This window comes from Lynx rufus, unplaced genomic scaffold, assembly GCF_022079265.1.
Source record: "Lynx rufus isolate CCGP_SWC_20201006 ecotype Redwood Valley unplaced genomic scaffold, mLynRuf1.p SCAF_5, whole genome shotgun sequence".
Lineage (NCBI taxonomy): Eukaryota > Metazoa > Chordata > Mammalia > Carnivora > Felidae > Lynx > Lynx rufus.
The window spans coordinates 27,259,775-27,278,917 of record NW_025814867.1 but is presented as its reverse complement, the minus strand read 5'-3'; the positions used below and the strand labels follow the sequence as shown (position 1 = coordinate 27,278,917).

General features: G+C 39.4%; 1 protein-coding gene across 1 annotated transcript in view; it reads right to left on the bottom strand.

The window, feature by feature from the left end:
- NEK11 (NIMA related kinase 11) overlaps positions 1-19,143 on the bottom strand; it is a 261,051-nt gene that overhangs the window by 205,190 nt on the left and 36,718 nt on the right. The window contains exon 2 of the mRNA XM_047099560.1: positions 12,197-12,362. Within this exon, the coding sequence (XP_046955516.1) occupies positions 12,197-12,362 (166 nt within the window). The remainder of the gene's footprint in view (positions 1-12,196; positions 12,363-19,143) is intronic.

Genomic DNA, 19,143 nt, shown 5'->3' with positions numbered 1-19,143 from the left:
TAAGTATGTGCACGATTTCTGGTGACTATATGTATGTATGTGTATATATATATATATATATATATATAGTCACCAGAAATCATATACGTGTGTGTGTGTGTGTATATATACACATACATATATACATATATATATACACACACACACACACACACGTATATGATTTCTGGTGACTATATATATATATTTAGACTATTAAAAAAGAGAAAAAGAATAGGGCCTTCAATAGTAGGCCTCAAAGTGAAATGTCAAAAGGATCAAGCTCCCCCTCGCTCTCTGAGTAGAACCATAAGAAGGAAAACTGAACCAGTTCCTAACATTAAGCAAGGAACCTGTTTAGTTGACAAGAAGATAGAACACCAAAAAATTAATCAGAGAGCTGGGCCTCATGCTCATCAAGTTACTACCCCTACAATTTTCATTTTGTACGTTTATCTCTAAGAAACATTATTTGCTTTGTATGTACTTTGTTCTTTAATAAATACTCTGTAGATTATTTTCTTAGGATTTAAATTAGGTAATCAAGTCCCTCACAGATTAAGATAAAAATTCTGCTTTTATATCACAACCAAAGAAATATATTTTTTGTGAAGCAGATGGATTTTGAAATATGAATATGGAAAGCATTTATGACTTTCTTTCTCTAAGCCATCTTCCAAGTAAAAATCAAATGTTTTTGATAAAATGTCTTACCTCAGTTTAAGTTCTTATTACACTATCTGCAGGCTCATTGTTTTCTCAACTTTTTTTGAGAAATATTTAATGATGACTTTTATTGCTAAGAAAAACTTTAGTGAAGAATATTGACTTTTACTTAAACCAATATTAATGTTGCCTCAAGTCTACATTGCTCACAGAAAATGCTCTTTCAGTAATATCACCCCTTGAAAGTTGCAAATAAAGCCTTGATGTTAACTTCTGAAGTTTTGAAAATCTGTAACCCAAAATGTACCATTTGCTGGGTTACTGGCCTCTCCTCCCTCCCCCAGGCCAATTAGCCAACATCAGATTGACTTTGAAATGCCAAGACCTTGAAGGAATGAAGAACAACTCAAATACAGTGTCTAAACTCCATCTTTGATCCCATTAAAAAGTTTTAAATCCTAAAAGAATTTAATTACAAAAAATAATCCCTGTTTTTTTAAGTCTTCAACAGAAGCACTTACAACCAGTTTAAAAAGCGAAAGTAGAACATTCTCAGAAGTCTGAATACAACAAAACTGCAATGCCCAGAGCATATACAAAGCATGAAATAACCTCTGGATTCTAGGGTTGGGAGGAGCTTGAAAAACTGTTCTGTCCTACTTCATTTTAAAATTAAAAAGTTGCTCCTTATTAAGTCATTTGGTTGACATCTTCAATGCTGCTCTCTAACACTCCACATCACCTTTCAATAAGCTTCTAATACATCCTTCCAGTGGACTTCAAATTTTAGCAGGCATCAGAATCATCCATGTTTCTTGTTTAAAATGCATATTCCTGGACCGCATCAACAGACACTCCGATTTAGTAAGTCTGGAGGTGACAAAAGAATCTCTATTTTTAAACAAGCATCCTAAGTGACTCTGGGACAGGTAGTCCATGGACCACATTTTAACAAATGTTGCTAGATAGTAACACAAATGGGCCATACACTTAATATTTCACCCATCAGAGGCAACATTTGGTCCAACAGTTTGAAAAATTCCAAAGGAAAAAGATGTACTTCGGACAGGGCTGAATAAGAATCTTTTTATAATGACATATTTTTTCAAAAACACCAATAAATGGAGGTGGAGGGGGTGTGAAGATCATCTGTCGTTATGTTGTAGAACCCGAAGACATTCCCTTGGCATTTTGGAAGTGCACTGCAATGGAGTGCAAAAAAGTGGAGGAAATGGTAGGCCACACCATGCTCTTAAAAGCAAAATAAGAAAACTCGGTTTCTAAATAGGTACTAAATAATGCCATGTAGTATCATGATGTTCAAGTTTGATAATACAAATGAGAATTCCTGGGTTTAGCTGCTAATTTCTTTTTCCAAATTCTTTTAGAGTAAGTGTTCTTCCTGGTGATAGAAATGTACATGAATAAAAATAAAATAGAACTTATTTTTATCTCAAGTGACATGAAATGCTTTCTTCTATAAATCACTGGGTTGCTTTTAAAATAAACTATTTGAGAACAAATCAGGAGACTATAGATGCTGGAGAGGATGTGGAGAAACGGGAACCCTCTTGCACTGTTGGTGGGAATGCAAATTGGTGCAGCCGCTCTGGAAAGCAGTGTGGAGGTTCCTCAGAAAATTAAAAATAGACCTACCCTATGACCCAGCAATAGCACTGCTAGGAATCTACCCAAGGGATACAGGAGTACTGATGCATAGGGGCACTTGTACCCCAATGTTCATAGCAGCACTCTCAACAATAGCCAAATTATGGAAAGAGCCTAAATGTCCATCAACTGATGAATGGATAAAGAAATTGTGGTTTATATACACAATGGAATACTACGTGGCAATGAGAAAAAATGAAATATGGCCTTTTGTAGCAACGTGGATGGAACTGGAGAGTGTGATGCTAAGTGAAATAAGCCATACAGAGAAAGACAGATACCATATGGTTTCACTCTTATGTGGATCCTGAGAAACTTTACAGGAACCCATGGGGGAGGGGAAGGTAAAAAAAAAAAAAAAAAGGACGTTAGAGTGGGAGAGAGCCAAAGCATAAGAGACTGTTAAAAACTGAGAACAAACTGAGGGTTGATGGGGGGTGGGAGGGAGGGGCGGGTGGGTGATGGGTATTGAGGAGGGCACCTTTTGGGATGAGCACTGGGTGTTGTATGGAAACCAATTTGTCAATAAACTTCATAAAAAAAAAAAATAAATAAAATAAAATAAAATAAAATAAACTATTTGAAGTGGATTATTCTATTTTTGAATACTTATATTTATATTTATATAAAGTCATATGTCAGTTAAAGCCACACCCCAAACGCTGTAAATTCTAATGGATTTATGAATTGCTTTGTATTAGTGTATTAAGACACATCTTTTAAATAAAACTAATTTTGCTTTTCAATTTTTACATTAACAATTTTAAGTAAAAATTTGTGGCCTTCCTTTTTTTTTTTTTAATTTGTATTTTAAGTAGGCTCCATACCCAAATGGGGCTGGAACCCATGACCCTGAGACCAAGAGTTGCATTCTCCACTGACTGAACCAGCCAGGCACACCTCAGTGGCCTTACTTTTTAACTTTGTTGTTAAAAGGTTAAAATATATCATGGCTTAAACAAAGAAAGTAAATAGAACAAATCAGATTAATTAATTAAAAATCATGAGTAGATCCGTTCAGGTATATAAAATCAGACCCTCGGGCCGCTTGGATGGCTCAGTGGGTTAAGCGTCTGACTTGAGCTCAGGTCATGATCTCACGGTTGGTGAGCTTGAGCCTTGCGTCGGGCTCAGAGCCTGGAGTCTGCTTCAGATTCTGTCCCCCTCTCTCTGCCCCTCCCCAGCTCACACTCTATCTCTCTGTCTCTCTCTCTCTCCCATATATAAGTAAACATTAAAAAATTATTTTAAAAATCAAACACTCCCATGATTTACAGTCCTCCCTAACTGCCACAGAACTGACACAGAGCAAATTCAGGAAGGCCTACCTTCTCCAGGATGGAACTGCCCAGAAAAACCAGAGAGGCCTGATAGGATATACCTTTCTAAAGATAATGTTTAGTTCTTTCAATCAGCAGCAATCCCAGGAAAGCAGGCCATTGAAGACAGCCGTGATATGTGGCTACCCGGAGCTCATACTGGGAAGGATGGTGCTATAGACTGAATGTTTGTATCTCCCCAAAATACTTATGTAGAAACCCTACCCCACCTCAGTGTGATAGTATTAGGGGGTGGGGACTTTGGGATATGATTAGATCATAAGGGTGGAGGCCTCATGAATAAAATTAGTGTCTTTATAAAAGAGACCCCAGAGAACTCCCTCACCTCTTCTTTTTCTCTTTGAGAGAGAGAGGGAAAGAGAACGTGGGCACACATGCGTGTGCATACACACATGCACACACACACAAGCCGGGGAGGAGCAGAGGGACAGGAAAAGAAAGAATCTTAAGCACGCTCCACACCCAGCCCAGAGCCTGACACGAGGCTCAATCTCACAACCAACTATGAGATCACGACCTGAGCCGAAATCAAGAGTTGGACACTTAACCGACTGAGCCAGCCAGACACCCCTCGCTCACCTCTTCTAGCATGTGAGGACACAGCAAGAAGATGACCATTTATGAACCAGGAATCCAGTCTTCACCAGACATTGAATCTGCTGGAATCGTGATTTCAGACTTCCAGCCTTCAGAACCGTGAGAAATAAATTTATGTTGTTTATAAGCCACCGGGTCTATGGTATATTGTTATAGCAGCCTGAATGGACTAAGACAGACGGTCATGAATCAATGTCACAATAATCAATAACCTACGAGTCTCCCTCAACTGTAACAAAACAATTTGGATGTTAGTGGCCCCAGACAGAGCTTCAGGACAATAAGCAGTGGCTTTAAAAGGACAGAAAAAGATTTTTCTTTAATTGCAGACTCAACGCATACCCAGTATTATGAAGTTACAAGGACTCTCTGAGAGCTGAGAGCTAGTAAGCCTGATTGCTACATGTCATTGCCAAATTCACTACTGACACTTACTAGAAGTTCAAGATTGTTAAAAGTCAGCCTACTTACTTCGTTTATTTAAATAGTTTTAAATAAATAAGAAACATAAGAGAACATTTCAAATTTTCTTTTGTACGGTACAAATAAATCTTTGGCAAGTACTTGCTTGAAAGTTGCTATCAGACTCATTAGTGTTTAAGAATTTGCATGTTTCCTCCTTCTGGCATGAATCATACTAAAGGTTACAAGTCAAACTCAGAGTTAAAAATGAGCCTGCCTTCCAGAAAACGACTGGAAAGGGGAGAGGGGAGCAACAATGAAATAATGAATGATTATAAATAACAACTTCCATTACTGGCAGTCTACTAGGTGCAAGGTTCCGAGAGCCATTTTTTCAATATTCATTATTTCAAATCCCTAAAAAAAACTAACAAAAGAGGTGTTGATACACTATCTTAATAGCAGGAAAAGGATCACAGAAATGAAATAACTTCCTTAAGGAAATAGACCAAGATCTGAACACAAGTCAGTGTAATGACAAAGTCCACCCACTTTCCACTATTTCAAGCCCTACCTAGTCTCCTACTGAGAGACGTAAAATACTTAATAACATCATCATCATCATCATCATATTAAAATATGTATGTGTGTACAAACTGATATACTTGTGTTTTTGTGTTTATGTATAAAAACAAAGATAAAGATACCGAGTGTAAGTGAGAAAAAGCCAAGAAAAATTCACACACATGAATTGTGAGATGATTACCACATTCAAGTTAACTGACACATCCAACACTTCACATAGTTATCTTTTTTTTTTTTTTTTGGTGGTGGTGTGAGCACTTGAGATCTACTCTCTTGGCAAATTTCAGGTATACAGTACAGTATTGTAAGCTATGTCCCTGTGCCCAGAACTATATTCTAGATTCCCACATCTTGTTCATCTTATAACGGGAAGTTTTCATTTTGTATAATTTACATAGGCTTGATTAGTGTAGCTATGTAGAAATTTGTGCTTAGGGCCACAATTTGAAACATGTTTGGTTGGGGCGCCTGGGTGGCGCAGTCGGTTAAGCGCCCGACTTCAGCCAGGTCACGATCTCGCGGTGCGTGAGTTCGAGCCCCGCGTCGGGCTCTGGGCTGATGGCTCAGAGCCTGGAGCCTGTTTCCCATTCTGTGTCTCCCTCTCTCTCTGCCCCTCCCCCGTTCGTGCTCTGTCTCTCTCTGTCCCAAGAATAAATAAACGTTGAAAAAAAAATTTAAAAAAAATAAAAATAAAAAAAAAATAAATAAAAAAAAAAAAGAAACATGTTTGGTTAACATTGTTGGTATGAGCAATAAAACAACCAATGTCTTCTAATTCATGTCCATGTACAGGTAGATAATTGCATGCTTGGGGAGGTAGGAACCATGGACTATATGGTTGACTCTATTAAATATTAAGGAAGGAATGAGAGCGATCCAAGTAAAAGAAAAAAAAAAAGGAGCAATTTTCCCAATACCCCTGGTCCTCGTTCTGCCCTAGATGAAATTCAATATTCTAGCCATGTGACTGCCAGAAAATCACTCCACCTCTCTGGGGTCCTGTTTCCTCATCTATAAAATAAAATTAATTAATAAGAATCTACCTCTCCTTGAAAAAGGATAAGGGCACGTTAAGAGGACACAAGAGCCAACCTGAAGGAACCCCAACAGCTAAAGTTGGAACAGTTTGAACAACAAAACAAAAATGACAGTATTGGGTTATAACCCACAGAATAAAATAAATATTCATGAGTTCATGCTGATATAAATAAATAATTGAATACATAAATGGGAAAGGGACAGTAGAACAGCTCTTCCTTATAAGAGAATCCCAATTAGTAAATATAGAAAGAGTGAGGGAAATACATAATCACCATTAGCAAAATATCACAGTATAAAGTACTCCAGGCAACCTTTACTGAAAGATGCTAAAATCTGTGGGTGAAAGTTTGAGGAAAAACAGGATATTAGCATAGTCTCAAAATATTTTTCCCAAGATACTTATCCATTACAAAAAAAGAAAATAGTAACACCGTAGTGGAGAAATCCAGCAGACACAACTTCAATCAGTCAAAGTTAACATCACCAGTAATAAGCTGCACTAGCATCATGTTCCCTCTTAATATGATGTAGTAAGAAGGACATCACATCACTTGTGTGCTTCCTCAGAATATAGAACCTCAATCTAATTACAAGGAAACATCAGGCAAATCCAAACTGAGAGGCCTTCTACAAAATAAGTTACCAGTAGTCATCAAAAGTATCAAGGTCATAGAAAACAAGGCTGGAAAAGGGAACTGTCACCGACAAGAAAGGAATAGGGAGATGCAACAATTATACACAATGCAGGATCCTAGATTGGGCCCTGGAACAGACAAAGACACTAGGAATAAAACTGGTAAAATATTAATACCCTGGTTTTGATTATTATACAATGGGTATATAAGTTGTTAACATTAGGAAATGCAAACACATTATAATTAAAAGTGAAGTATTAGGTTCTTAAATCATGGCCCATGCTTTTCTACTTCTTAGCTTTTTATCACATTATTCCCTTTAACTAAAATGTCCTTGCCCCATCTCCCTTGACCAAATCCCTTCCATACTTCAAGTTCAAATATAATGCCAGCTCCTCCATGGTCTCCATAGTCCATTTCTCTCTAGTCCTAACTTGCACAGGACTTTAACCACCTCCTTCCCTCAACACTTACCATATCTAGCTTGTACTTTTGCTATTGATAGAAATGATTTGTTTATTCTACCAGACGGGTTCATTAAAGAAATATTATATTATCTCTGTTGCCCCACACTCTCTAGAATTATATCTGACACAGATTTGGGGCTCAATAATGGCTTTTGGAAAGACTCCTGACTATCATTGCCTTGGTGAATTTCAAACTGTTAAGGAACCAATAAATAATCTAGAATGCCAATTTATTCACATGCAGTGAGAGCTACAGCTGCCAAGACAACAGGGAGCTCATGTCAGTTTAGCCAGAAGATTTTTTTCTGTTAGAAGAGGCATATGTGGAGAGCTGAATTATAATCAGAAGTTGCACACGGAGCAAGGAGAACAGGCCAGGTAATTATCATAGCACCTAATGAGGTGGCCTGAGCATAAAACCTAACCCACCACCAGAGCCAGAATTCCCCGTTCTCCAGTCCAGGCCTCATCTTTGCTCAGTGCTCCATACACACTGACCAAGTTTTCCTTTATGGCTCCATTTTTCTGCTTCCACACTAACCATTCAACTTTTTTACGCAGCTCTCAGCCCTGGCTACACATTAGAATCACCTGGAGAGCATTCAAAACTCCTGACGTCCAGATAAAAATCCAGATCAATTAAATCAAACTTTCTGGAGATGGGCCTCAGGTCTTGTGATTTTTGAAATCTCCTCATGATTCTAATGTACAGCCAAGGTTGAGCACTACCATTACACTAAGATAGTTTCTGTTTAGTTATGTTAATATCACTAAGCAGAAAATAGGCGTGCCTGGGTGGCTCAGTCGGTTAAGCATCCGACTTTGGCTCAGGTCATGATCTCATGGTTCATGAGTTTAAGCCCCACGTTGGGCTCTCTGTTGACAGCATGGAACGTGAAGCCTGCTTCAGATTCTGTGTCTCCCTCTCTCTCTCTGCCCCTCCCTGCTCTCTCTCTCTCTCTCTCAAAAATAAATAAACGTTAAAAAAATAAATCAATAAAAATAAAATTTTAAAAATATCACTAAGCAGAAAATAGACAAGTCCAACCTTTCCTGCTTTCAGCTGATAGCATTATGGTCTCTCTCTGCTGAAGATACATGGGCTATACTCACCTATACTCTGCTGCATCTCCTAAGTTAATGCCCAGGTTTCTGGGGATGCCTTGTCCTCACCCAGGTGGGTAGGTAGTACCTCACAGCCCTCCAGTGCAGTACATTGTTAGGTGTGCCAGCAAAATAAGGTAGGACAAAATGCTTTTGACATATGTAACAGGTAGAAGGATCCAATACTTTATCTTTTACCATTAGTCTTTGACAGAAATGAGGTGGGAGGCAGCTGCAAGCAAGTAATAAAGAATTCGTCAGAAAAAAAAAAAATTTCTGATTGCTAATTGCTTTGTGGCTCACTACGTGGGTCCCTGATATGATACAAAAATTAATCAGAAAAAGATCAATCCCACACATCTAAAGTCTGTGACGGTTCATACCATGCATAATGTACTGAGTGCCAGGAGACATATAATGCTATGTGGTGGGGGTGGGGAGGGATTTCCACCAGGAGATTATTGAAGTCTTTGTAGAGGAGGTACCATTTCTGCTGGGCCTAAGAGGATGAGTAGGATTCGAAGATGTGGGGCTATGAGAAAGGACACTCTGGAAGGAATGGCCCAAGCACAGATGAAGAGGTGTGAAACTGTGCAGGACACACAGGAAATGGCAAGTAGTCCCACTTAACACTGGGTGGTGGGGGTGGGGGCGGGGGAGAAGAGAAGACGTCAATATTTGAAATACTCTTCCATTTTGGCAGTTTTGGAACTATTCCCCATCAAAGATTTGGTTAGATCTTGACAAGAAGTTGTGAGAGTTCAGTTGTTTGCTGTTGACGCTCTTATCTGATGTTATGTGCCCAAAGGGTTGAGTGGTAGATCCAGCAGTCTCACAAATGCATTTATATATTTGGATCTTGCAAGGTCCCAAATTAAATTACAAAAGAGCAAACTTGGAGAGAAAAAAGACCAACTATTTCAATGGTGATAGCATTTTTCCAAGAGGTACAAGTTTGGCCATCTGCTATTTCCAGCATGATTTTACCTCAATAAAGAGAGGATAATGCCAGAGTTGTGCGAGTTAAGAGCAAATGTGGGTCTGATAATAAGAAATATCTCTGTTAACAACAAGAACCAGCGATCCGCAAACGTCATTCCTTAGAAGTCAGATAAGTGACAGTCTGACAGCTCAGCAGCCTGGAGCCCAGGAAGACCCCTCAGTGGTTCCCCTGCCTGCCTGTGGCTGTCACCATGGCAACGCCCCTCCCGGGAGAGTAGCTCAACCCTTGGAAACCACCAGCATTTAAAAATTAACGCAGATGATCCTGGACTAGATCCTGCGAGAGAAAAAAACATACAGAAATATCCTTTCCAAGGACGTAATTGGGACAAATGGGCTAAATTTGAAGATGGACTGCGGATGGGCCTCACCTGGTGGGCTTGTCAAAACACAGATTGCCAGACCGCACCTCCAGAATTTCTGATTCAGTATGGCTGTGGTGGAGTGCCCAAGTAAAAATGATGCTGCTGGCCTGGGATCACATTTTGACATCCAATGGATTACATACTAACATTGTATCAATGTTAATTTTCTAATTTTGATCATTGTATCAGGGCTATAAAAGACACTGTCCTTGGCCTTAGAAAATATAGTAGTATTTAGAACAAAGAGGCATTGTGTCTGCAACTCCCTCTCAAATGGTTCAGGAAAGATAGATGGATAGATGATAGATAGATGGATAGATAGATAGATAGACAGACAGATAGATGAATAAATAGAATGATAAAGCAATTGGCAAATCTGGACAAACAGTATATGGGAGTTCATGTGTTATTCTTATAACTTTTCTGGTAGCTTAAAGTTACATTAAAGTTAAAAAATTTTAAAAATAAGGCAGGGAAAGAAAGTTATAGCTTATCACCTAGACGTGTCCAATATGGTAGCCGGTAGCCATATTTTGTTATTTAATTTAAATATATTAAAATTAAATAAAATTTAACATCTGGTTCCTCAATCACACTGGCCACACTTGGTCAAGGGCTGAAAGTCATGTGTGACTCCTGACTATTGCATTGGACAGCACAAATATGGAACATTTCCATTATCACAGAAAGCTCTATTGCACAGGAATGACTACAGTGAAAAATACTGTTAAGACCAGGAAAGAATCTTTGGAAAATCCAGTGTGCTAAAAGCAGCAGTAGAGCTACCTCTATGGTCATAAGCAGTTGATTAACTGAAGGGCTAAAGGAAGAAAAATGATTAAACTGTAGCAGACAGATCATATTGTAGCTATATATGGAAATACCTGCAGTTTTGCATGGATTCATGACATACATGCCCGAGTAGCTGGTCGTTATCACTGCTCTGCACAACTCATCATTTTACTTTTCTTAATAGTCCACTGATGAAGGAGAAGCGGACATCCAAACTCCCTGTTTCTCTCCCCGCCCCTTCTTTTCCCTTACTTTCCTCCAAGCAGAAGAGTGGATGAGGAAACACCTGGCAAAGCTGAGCTGAAGAGGCTGACCTGCAGGGAAATAGCTGACACTTGGAATATCTCAAACTTGCAGATATTTAAATAGGGCTTTTGACTTATATTGGTTAATATACACCAGCTGATGTGTAAAGCAGAAAAGGTTGACTTTTGTTGCTATCCCTACTCCTTCCAAGCTCCATCTCCTCTTGCCTTTTCTTTTCTGCTTCTCAAACACATGGCACCCTCTGGCTGTCCAAAGTTTCTGACCCAAACAGACCTGTCTTCCATTCTAAGGAGCATCTTCTTTCTCCCCAGCATCTTTTCATTCAGGCCCCAGCAACACCCAGGTGATGAACTGGCTAAATTCACTCTAAAGTATAAATAGCACCAAATTCTTCCAAAGTGCATTTGCCTAAGACTAGCTCCCAGAATGTTCTGGAAGATACTTTTTGAGCAAGATCATCTTTACGTACTCTCTGCCTGACCCTGCCCTTATAACTCCCCTCTACCTAGCCTCTCAGGAACAAACATACAAATTCATATTATAAATACACCTTGGCACTTTCCCTCTCTGGTACCTTTCCAAGCAGCTTCATATTTGGTTGGGGCTCAGTAAAATGCACAGCTATTACTTGCAGAGAACATGGAGTGGCAGGGAAAATTGAAAATATCTGAAGCCATTAATCACAAATTTATAAGTATGAAGAAATATTTCCATGAGGAAAATCGGCCATATTTCCATTTCCAAATTTCCATCGAGGAAAATGAGGAATAAGCCTAGAACCCAAAACTCAAGAGATGGACCTCTGCTCCATGCAGGACTCCATTATAGCATTTAAATGGTCTGTCCAATGGACCCACTGTAGAAGGTTTGGGTGACATTCTCCCTAAAATACATCCCCAAGAAGCATTCTTCTGCAGCAAATACTCCTTCATTGGAAGTGAGTTTGTCAATTACCTAAAGATTATAATTCTCAGTTGCAAGACGCGATATCCCGGGTCTTTATGGTCCAGCTTGAGGGGTTCTTTTCTTTTCAGTTTTTATTTAAAATTCCACTTAGTTAACATCACAGTGTAATATTAGTTTCAGGTATACAATATAGTGATTCAACGCTTCCATACAACACCAGGTGCTCATCACAACATCCTTAATCCCCATCACCTATTTAACCCATCCCCCCACCCACCGGCTAGTGATTTGATAATTGAACTTATGAGATGTCCCTTTACAGAGTGCCATTTACCATGAAACAGATTTTTATTGAGAATTCCAAAAGAGGAGAGTCTCACCTCACAGTACTCTGTGATAATGCAGAAATTATCTTGCTCCACAAAGCTTGCATGGAACTTGACAATGGCTGGGTGGTCCAGCTTGGAAAGGAGCTGGGCCTCCAAATTGGCCTGCACAGTCTCATTTGGATTGAGTTCTCCCACAGAGATTTCCTTCAGTACTTTTCTGCAGCCAAAAACAAAAACAAAAAAACAAACAATATTTAAGTACATTTAGATTAAAAAAATAATAATTTATATGAACAAATGGTTCAGGACCACCTAGTTAACGCCCAGGCTATGACCCAATCATAGGTCTGGTATTGGCTGTTATGACACTGAGTCTCCTAGTGGTCCCGGGGCCTGCTTGCCTAGCCCGGTCACTGACACACCTGTGGCACTACAGTTTTGATCAAACTGGGCAGAGACTGAGCTAATCTTAAGCAACATTGCTGAGGTGGCTCTTCCTTGGTCTCTGTATGTCTCAGTTTCTCTTTGTCTTTCACATGGTGTCTCTGCTTCCATCTGTCTCTGTGTATGTTTTATCTCTCACCTTATCTGTTTTCCTCAGCTTTTCTATTTCTCTCTATTCCTATCTTGGTATCTATCTCTGTCTCTCTTTGTCTCTCTCTCTCTCACTTATATATATCCGTCACTCTGTCTCTCTGTGTCTTTCTTTGACTTTGTCTTTCTCTGCCTCTTACACACACACACACACACACACACACACACACAACACAACACACATGCTTCTATCTCAGCTCTAAAATTTTCCAAATCTATCAACTTAATATCAATAGGGCCATTATCTATATATCCTTTCTTTTTCAAACTATTCTTGGCATAGCATACTTTATTGCTATTAGTGTTTAAGAGAAAAAAAAATCTAAAAACATTGATAGAGGTATTTAGGGTCTCAAGCATGTATAAATGGAACAAGAGCTCATTAAATCTCCAAATTATTAATTTTAAACTGTGATAATTCAATGAGGAGTGGACCAAAACACTATCTCTTCCCATCTAAGAAAAAAATAGTCTGATGAACAAACCAATTACGCTACCGAGTATAAACCAGATTGCCAGGGAAAAGCACTTTAGAGCACCAATTACATGTGAGACAGATTCTGCTGATTATAAGTAAACGCTGGCTATTCATTAAGGCAAGTTCTGCAAAACCCATGCTAGAAAACATTTTACAAAGATAGTCTTTAAGAGTTACAGCCTATGCATATTAATCAAAATGTATTTATAGTAGAAACAGTCTTAATTAAGGCCCTTGAACCAACTCATAGATTAAGCAGAGCTCTCCAGCCCTTTCTAACAGATGCTGACAGCAGCTTTTGCCACAAGTAATGCCTGTGCCCAGTAGGTGCCCAGGAGGTGCTCTCTGGCACACCTGTTAACTCCTGCCCTTCCAGGTAAGATGTGTGCTTACCGAGTCATTGTGTTTACTCCCAAACTTGTTTACGCCAGTTGTGCTTACTACTGTAAATTTGTGACTTAAATATGACAAACTGATGAAGGATGAGTATGAGTGTTATCTTTGTGAGGAACACTAAGTCAAACGCTTACCGAAAAACTTCACAGTGACAAGTTACAAAAGAGAATTGCGGTTAAATAAGTAATTGACAAGATAGCGCTAAAAAGTTGGTTTAAAAATGTAAAAATCAAGTATTCTGAATTCATGCTGCTAAATTTTCATTCCGTTTTAAAGAAGGTAAAGCTGGAAAACTTAACATACTATGGATGTAGTTTATGCAAAAAAAAAAAAAAAAAAAAAAGATGAAGGGACCTCTAATCAGAAAACATTAGATACTGGCTGTGCATCAAAAAATTGGAGAAAATGTGCAATAATATGTTTTACATTGATGTAAATATTTTCATTATGTCATTGCATTTAAAAATTGTTTCCTCTGTTTACCCAAGTACCAGCCCCAATCACAATGGATATGAGAGCTCCTATCATCCTTAAAAATGTGATTATACTATACATTTTTTCATTGATTCAAATAAGACTCCCCCCTAGTTGTTTCACTGTGAAAGACATTTCCTCAGGCAATACCAGAGACAGAGCCTGTTTCTTCACTCAGATGCAGGGCCTAGAAGCTTTAATACTGCAGTCAGCACTGTCTTGTGCAGTTTTTGCCTCTCCTATTCCTCAATGGCAAACATTTCATAAAAATTCTAGGTTAGACAATCTGTCCTAAAAGCTGAGACACTACGTAGGAAAACTTAGAAAGTGTCCTTATCTTACTGATCCATATCACATGTTGGGTGACATTTGGCTTTTTTTCTTGACCAATAAAAGCTTGTTGTTAAGTTTCCATTCTCTAAAATCTGATTCATCAGGAGAATCTTCTTTTTTTTTTTTTTAATTTTTTTTTTCAATGTTTATTTATTTTTGGGACAGAGAGAGACAGAGCATGAACGGGGGAGGGGCAGAGAGACAGGGAGACACAGAATCAGAAACAGGCTCCAGGCTCTGAGCCATCAGCCCAGAGCCTGACGCGGGGCTCGAACTCACAGACCGCGAGATCGTGACCTGGCTGAAGTCGGACGCTTAACCGACTGCGCCACCCAGGCGCCCCATCAGGAGAATCTTCTATTTCAAGATGGCCATTATTGGGAAATCAGTTTTCCTAAAACTTAAATCATTTATAACATTTTATTCATTTTAAATGTTTCTCATGGTCTTCCCATTGTGAACCCCTAAAAGACAACCCCAGCAGGCACTGGCTGCATTAGATAGGAGGGCCCTAAACAGGGGGCCTCACAGGCTCTGCTTTGCCATTTACAAGTGTCTTTAACTAGGACTGCAATTTAGAAAGTTGGAACATTCGGTTCCCTTCCCCTAATGGAGCTTTCCCTTTGGTGTTGTTAGGTAATGGACAACTTCTCAGGCCCCTACTTGATAATGAAGTGATTCTAGAGAAATGCTTGCATGGGACCATTTTCTATAAGACCAGTTCCATCAAGAATTTGGTTAAAAATGACCTCATGTTATTAAGAGTGGCATCCAGACTGTTAGTAAAAGGAGCTTGAAATGACATCCGTAGTTATGTTTTTCTGTAACTTCTGAAGATTACCACGCAGCTAGCAAAGCTCAATGACATCTTCATAGTGCCTTTCCAGTAATTTACTGTGCCCAGCTAATATGCAGTTGTAAAAGTCACAGTGGTTAAGCATGACAACATAAAGCCTTACACAAACTTGCAATATTCTCTTGCTGTGAAGGAACAAATGCTATAAAAAGCTTAAATATACTTATTTTTCCTCATAAACACCAACTATTGTGCAACAGAGCTTGAGATTTTACATATAGTTAACCTGAGTCCTGTCTGGCAGCCTGATGATAAAGCATAAAATCTCATTTGCCCACAGCTTAGCAGACGAAGGTAGGGCTATTAAGACAGGTGGTATCTAATACAATCATCTCTAGCTGACGCAGAGACATTCTACCTTCCTTACCTAAAATCATGTCACTGAACCAACAGAGGAAACTCTCATTACCTATCACAAACTATGAGATCAATATCAGTCGAAGGCAGCATGGAAACATACCAAAACAAGGACAGCTTGTCACCTGCTTGGTGACTCTCAGCCTGTCACCCACTCCTAAATAACATGACAGATATTTATTTTATCAGAACTTCAACTGTTTGGGAGAAACTTTATGACAGCAGCAAAACGCAACACAACACAACAAAAAAACCTACACACACAAGCATCCCTGCAGACCCACTTAACTTACAAACTTTCTGTTCTTTTTCCCAAGTGGCATGCTTCTTTCTTTCTAGAATCAGTAACAAACTGACAAACTTTGGAGGGTGACTTTGGAAATCTGGGATAACTATAGCTAATTTCATTCCCTTAAAATTCACCCACTCATCATATAAATGGGGCAGATTTTATTTTTGAGATGTTAACCAAGGGTTGTTCCCCCCCCCCCCAAATATCCTCTTATTCTTTCACATGTTCCCCATCGAATCAGCAGCATATGCTGCCTCAGGAAAAAGAGGACATCTCACAAACCAGAGGATAACTCAAATCCCTGGCTTTTGATTTTCCACAGGAGAGACCAAGGCTAGAGAAAAGATCTGAAGGAATATGTGGCCAGTGGGTGAGTGTCCTCTCCACCTCCAGGTGAGAAAGAGACCCTCTGGACCAGATGAAGGGAAGGCAAGAAAGTTAGGTGGAGCTGAGCCCTTGAAAACAGTTCATCTCCCCTAGGCCAGGTCCAGAGAGGAGAGTAGGAACAGGACTCCAAGATGGGTAGGAGAACATGAGAACAGAAGAACTGTGCTCTCTTTCCAAAGCAGGGCATAGAAAAAATAGCAGCACCCTCTCATTTTCTGGTGTCCAGCTAGGGGTAGGAGTGAAAAAAAAAAAGGTCCTCAAGGGGCAAGGAAGCTGATGAGCCCAAGAGAGTTCTAGAATCCCCTATGTCCCAGTGAGGCATGAGGAGCAGTGGGATAAGGTCCCATGTAGCCACAACCATCTTGGTGAGGGCTAGTCAGCTAGTGGGTGTGGAAAGCTTTGCAGTTAGTCTGGAAAAAACTAGCTATGTCCCTTCCCTTGTGATTTAAGCATTAACAGTCATGCATTGCATGCATGTTGTAAGCACCTACTACGTGTCTACAGTGTAGCAGGCACTGGAGATTCATAGGTCCTGCCCTTGTATCTACCGGGAAAGACAAATATTAAACAAAAAGATAAATGTACATGAATGTACAAAAATACATATATTTTCAAAAACTTCATATCGAGATGAGTGCTGTGAAGTTGGAGTAAATAACATCTGAGGCTCTCCTCATTTAAGATGTTATGACGCTTTGGGGCGCCTGGGTGGCTCAGTCGGTTGGGAGTCCGACTCTTGATTTTGGCTCAGGTCATGATCTCACGGTTCGTGGGATGGAACCCCATACCGGGCTCTGTGCTGACAGCAAAAATAAATAAATAAACGTTAAAAAATATTTTTGCGTATTTCCTTCCCATCTTTTTGCTACAGTTTTTTTTTAAACAGTAGAGGGCAAACCTTTTGCACAATTTGCCTGCTGTTATTTTCACGTGACATTACTACAGCAGAAACCTGTCATTTGAGGCTGCCCGGCATCTTTAGACAGCCTCCCTACATTGCACTAGATCCCTGGACTGTGGGTCCTGCCTTCCCCAGATAGATAAAAACACACAAAAACCGACGAACAAAAAAACTCCACATCTCCCATCTCGCTTGAGCTGGGGCACCCAAGGTGTGACCTAGGTTCTACCAATCAGCTGCACTCACCTGGGACTTTGCTTTGGGTGTGAGCTGAGTGAAGAAACAGGGTGGGCACAGGGCCACCCTTTCATTAACATAGGTGGCATAAGAAATGGCGTGGCCCTGGTGGAAGTGGCAGCAAGCCATTTCAGTGGCATGGTTCTGGCTGATGTTCCTGGTAATTTAGCCTTTAACCTGCTCCCCAGCCCTCCTGCTGCTGATGTGAGCTATCTGTGTTCTGGAACAAATCCCCTTCTGCTCAAACCACATAAGGAGGCTGCACTTATCTGTACTGGGAGCCCTGACCAATGCAATAGGCATGTTCAGGTGTTACCACAAATCACTGTAAACACTTTGGGGTAATGAAAATGGAATCTCCAAAACTCTAGCTCTCTTAGGCTAATTTTTATTTATTAATTCAAGTCTTAAAATGTAGCATCCTCTAAGGGATTTAAGGCCACAGTGTTGCTTACTTTTCTATGGGTAGAAATATCATGAGAGTACAAAACATCCTTTTTAAAGTTATTTCATACTTTTTAATATAATATATACATTTAAAATGTAAAGTGACATAAGAGAATATAATGGCAGAGAGTGATATTGGTTCAATACAGTGGTACATTGATTAAAAAATGGAAATACCAAGTACTGAAGTTACTAAAGGAGTACCTGGAAGAAAAACTTACAGAATTTCGTGGAGAGTATACTACAGATGGAATTTTATTTTATTTGTTGTTTGTTCTTCTCTCAGCAACTAAAAAAAAACCATATTTTAATGTCTGTGTCCAGAGAAAAGGACAAAATAATTTTATAGGTCACCATCATATGCCATAATCTATGAGCTGCTTTTGTTTCTAACCAGTAAATTCCTGATCCCAGCTCTTCGGGGCTAGAATTCTCTGACTCACCTGGTCTTTTCCTCTCCACTCCTGATCACCAGCATGTAGCAGAGTTTTGGGGGCTCAAATACCATCATGATACAGTGCAGGTGCCCACTGCAGACATCTATACTGAGAAGGAGAGCCCAATTTCAGACTCCATACAAGGCCCCAAGCAGCCACTCCCAAATACCTTAAGATAGGAAATTCTGTACTTCTGTTACATGACCAGCTACTTACTTATTGCCTTCTGTATATCAAACACTATACCATGTGCTGGGGATACAAAGATCAGAAAGAGAAACCTCTTGACCTTCAAGAGAGCTCAGTCCCACGAGAGAGGCCAAGAACTATAAAAATAGTTGAACAACATCATGATAAATGCTATAATAGAGTTGGGTGTAGGGTGGGGATCCTTAGTTGTTCTTTGAGGAGAAAAGAAAAGGCAAAACCTATAGATTAGCATCCCAGGATATTCACTTTTGCACACGCAAACTACTTTGTACTATGTGGAATTACCTTTACTCTAGCTGGATTCCAAGGAGCAAAAGAAATGAATTTATCATTCTTTACTATTTGCCCTGTAAAAATCGATATCCAGTAGAGGAATGTCTGTATTTGAATTATTTGAATAGTTTATGAAAGTTAATAAGCCTGTGAGTTTTTTATAAAGAAAACTACTTACAAAAACTAGGCAAGAATTTCTATATCTATATACCATTCTTTAGATACACACACCCACACAAACACACAACCAGAGTATACATTATGCAATGTGGAATGAAGTACTTTTTAAAAGACCTGTAAAACTAGCAGACTCACAAACCACTCTT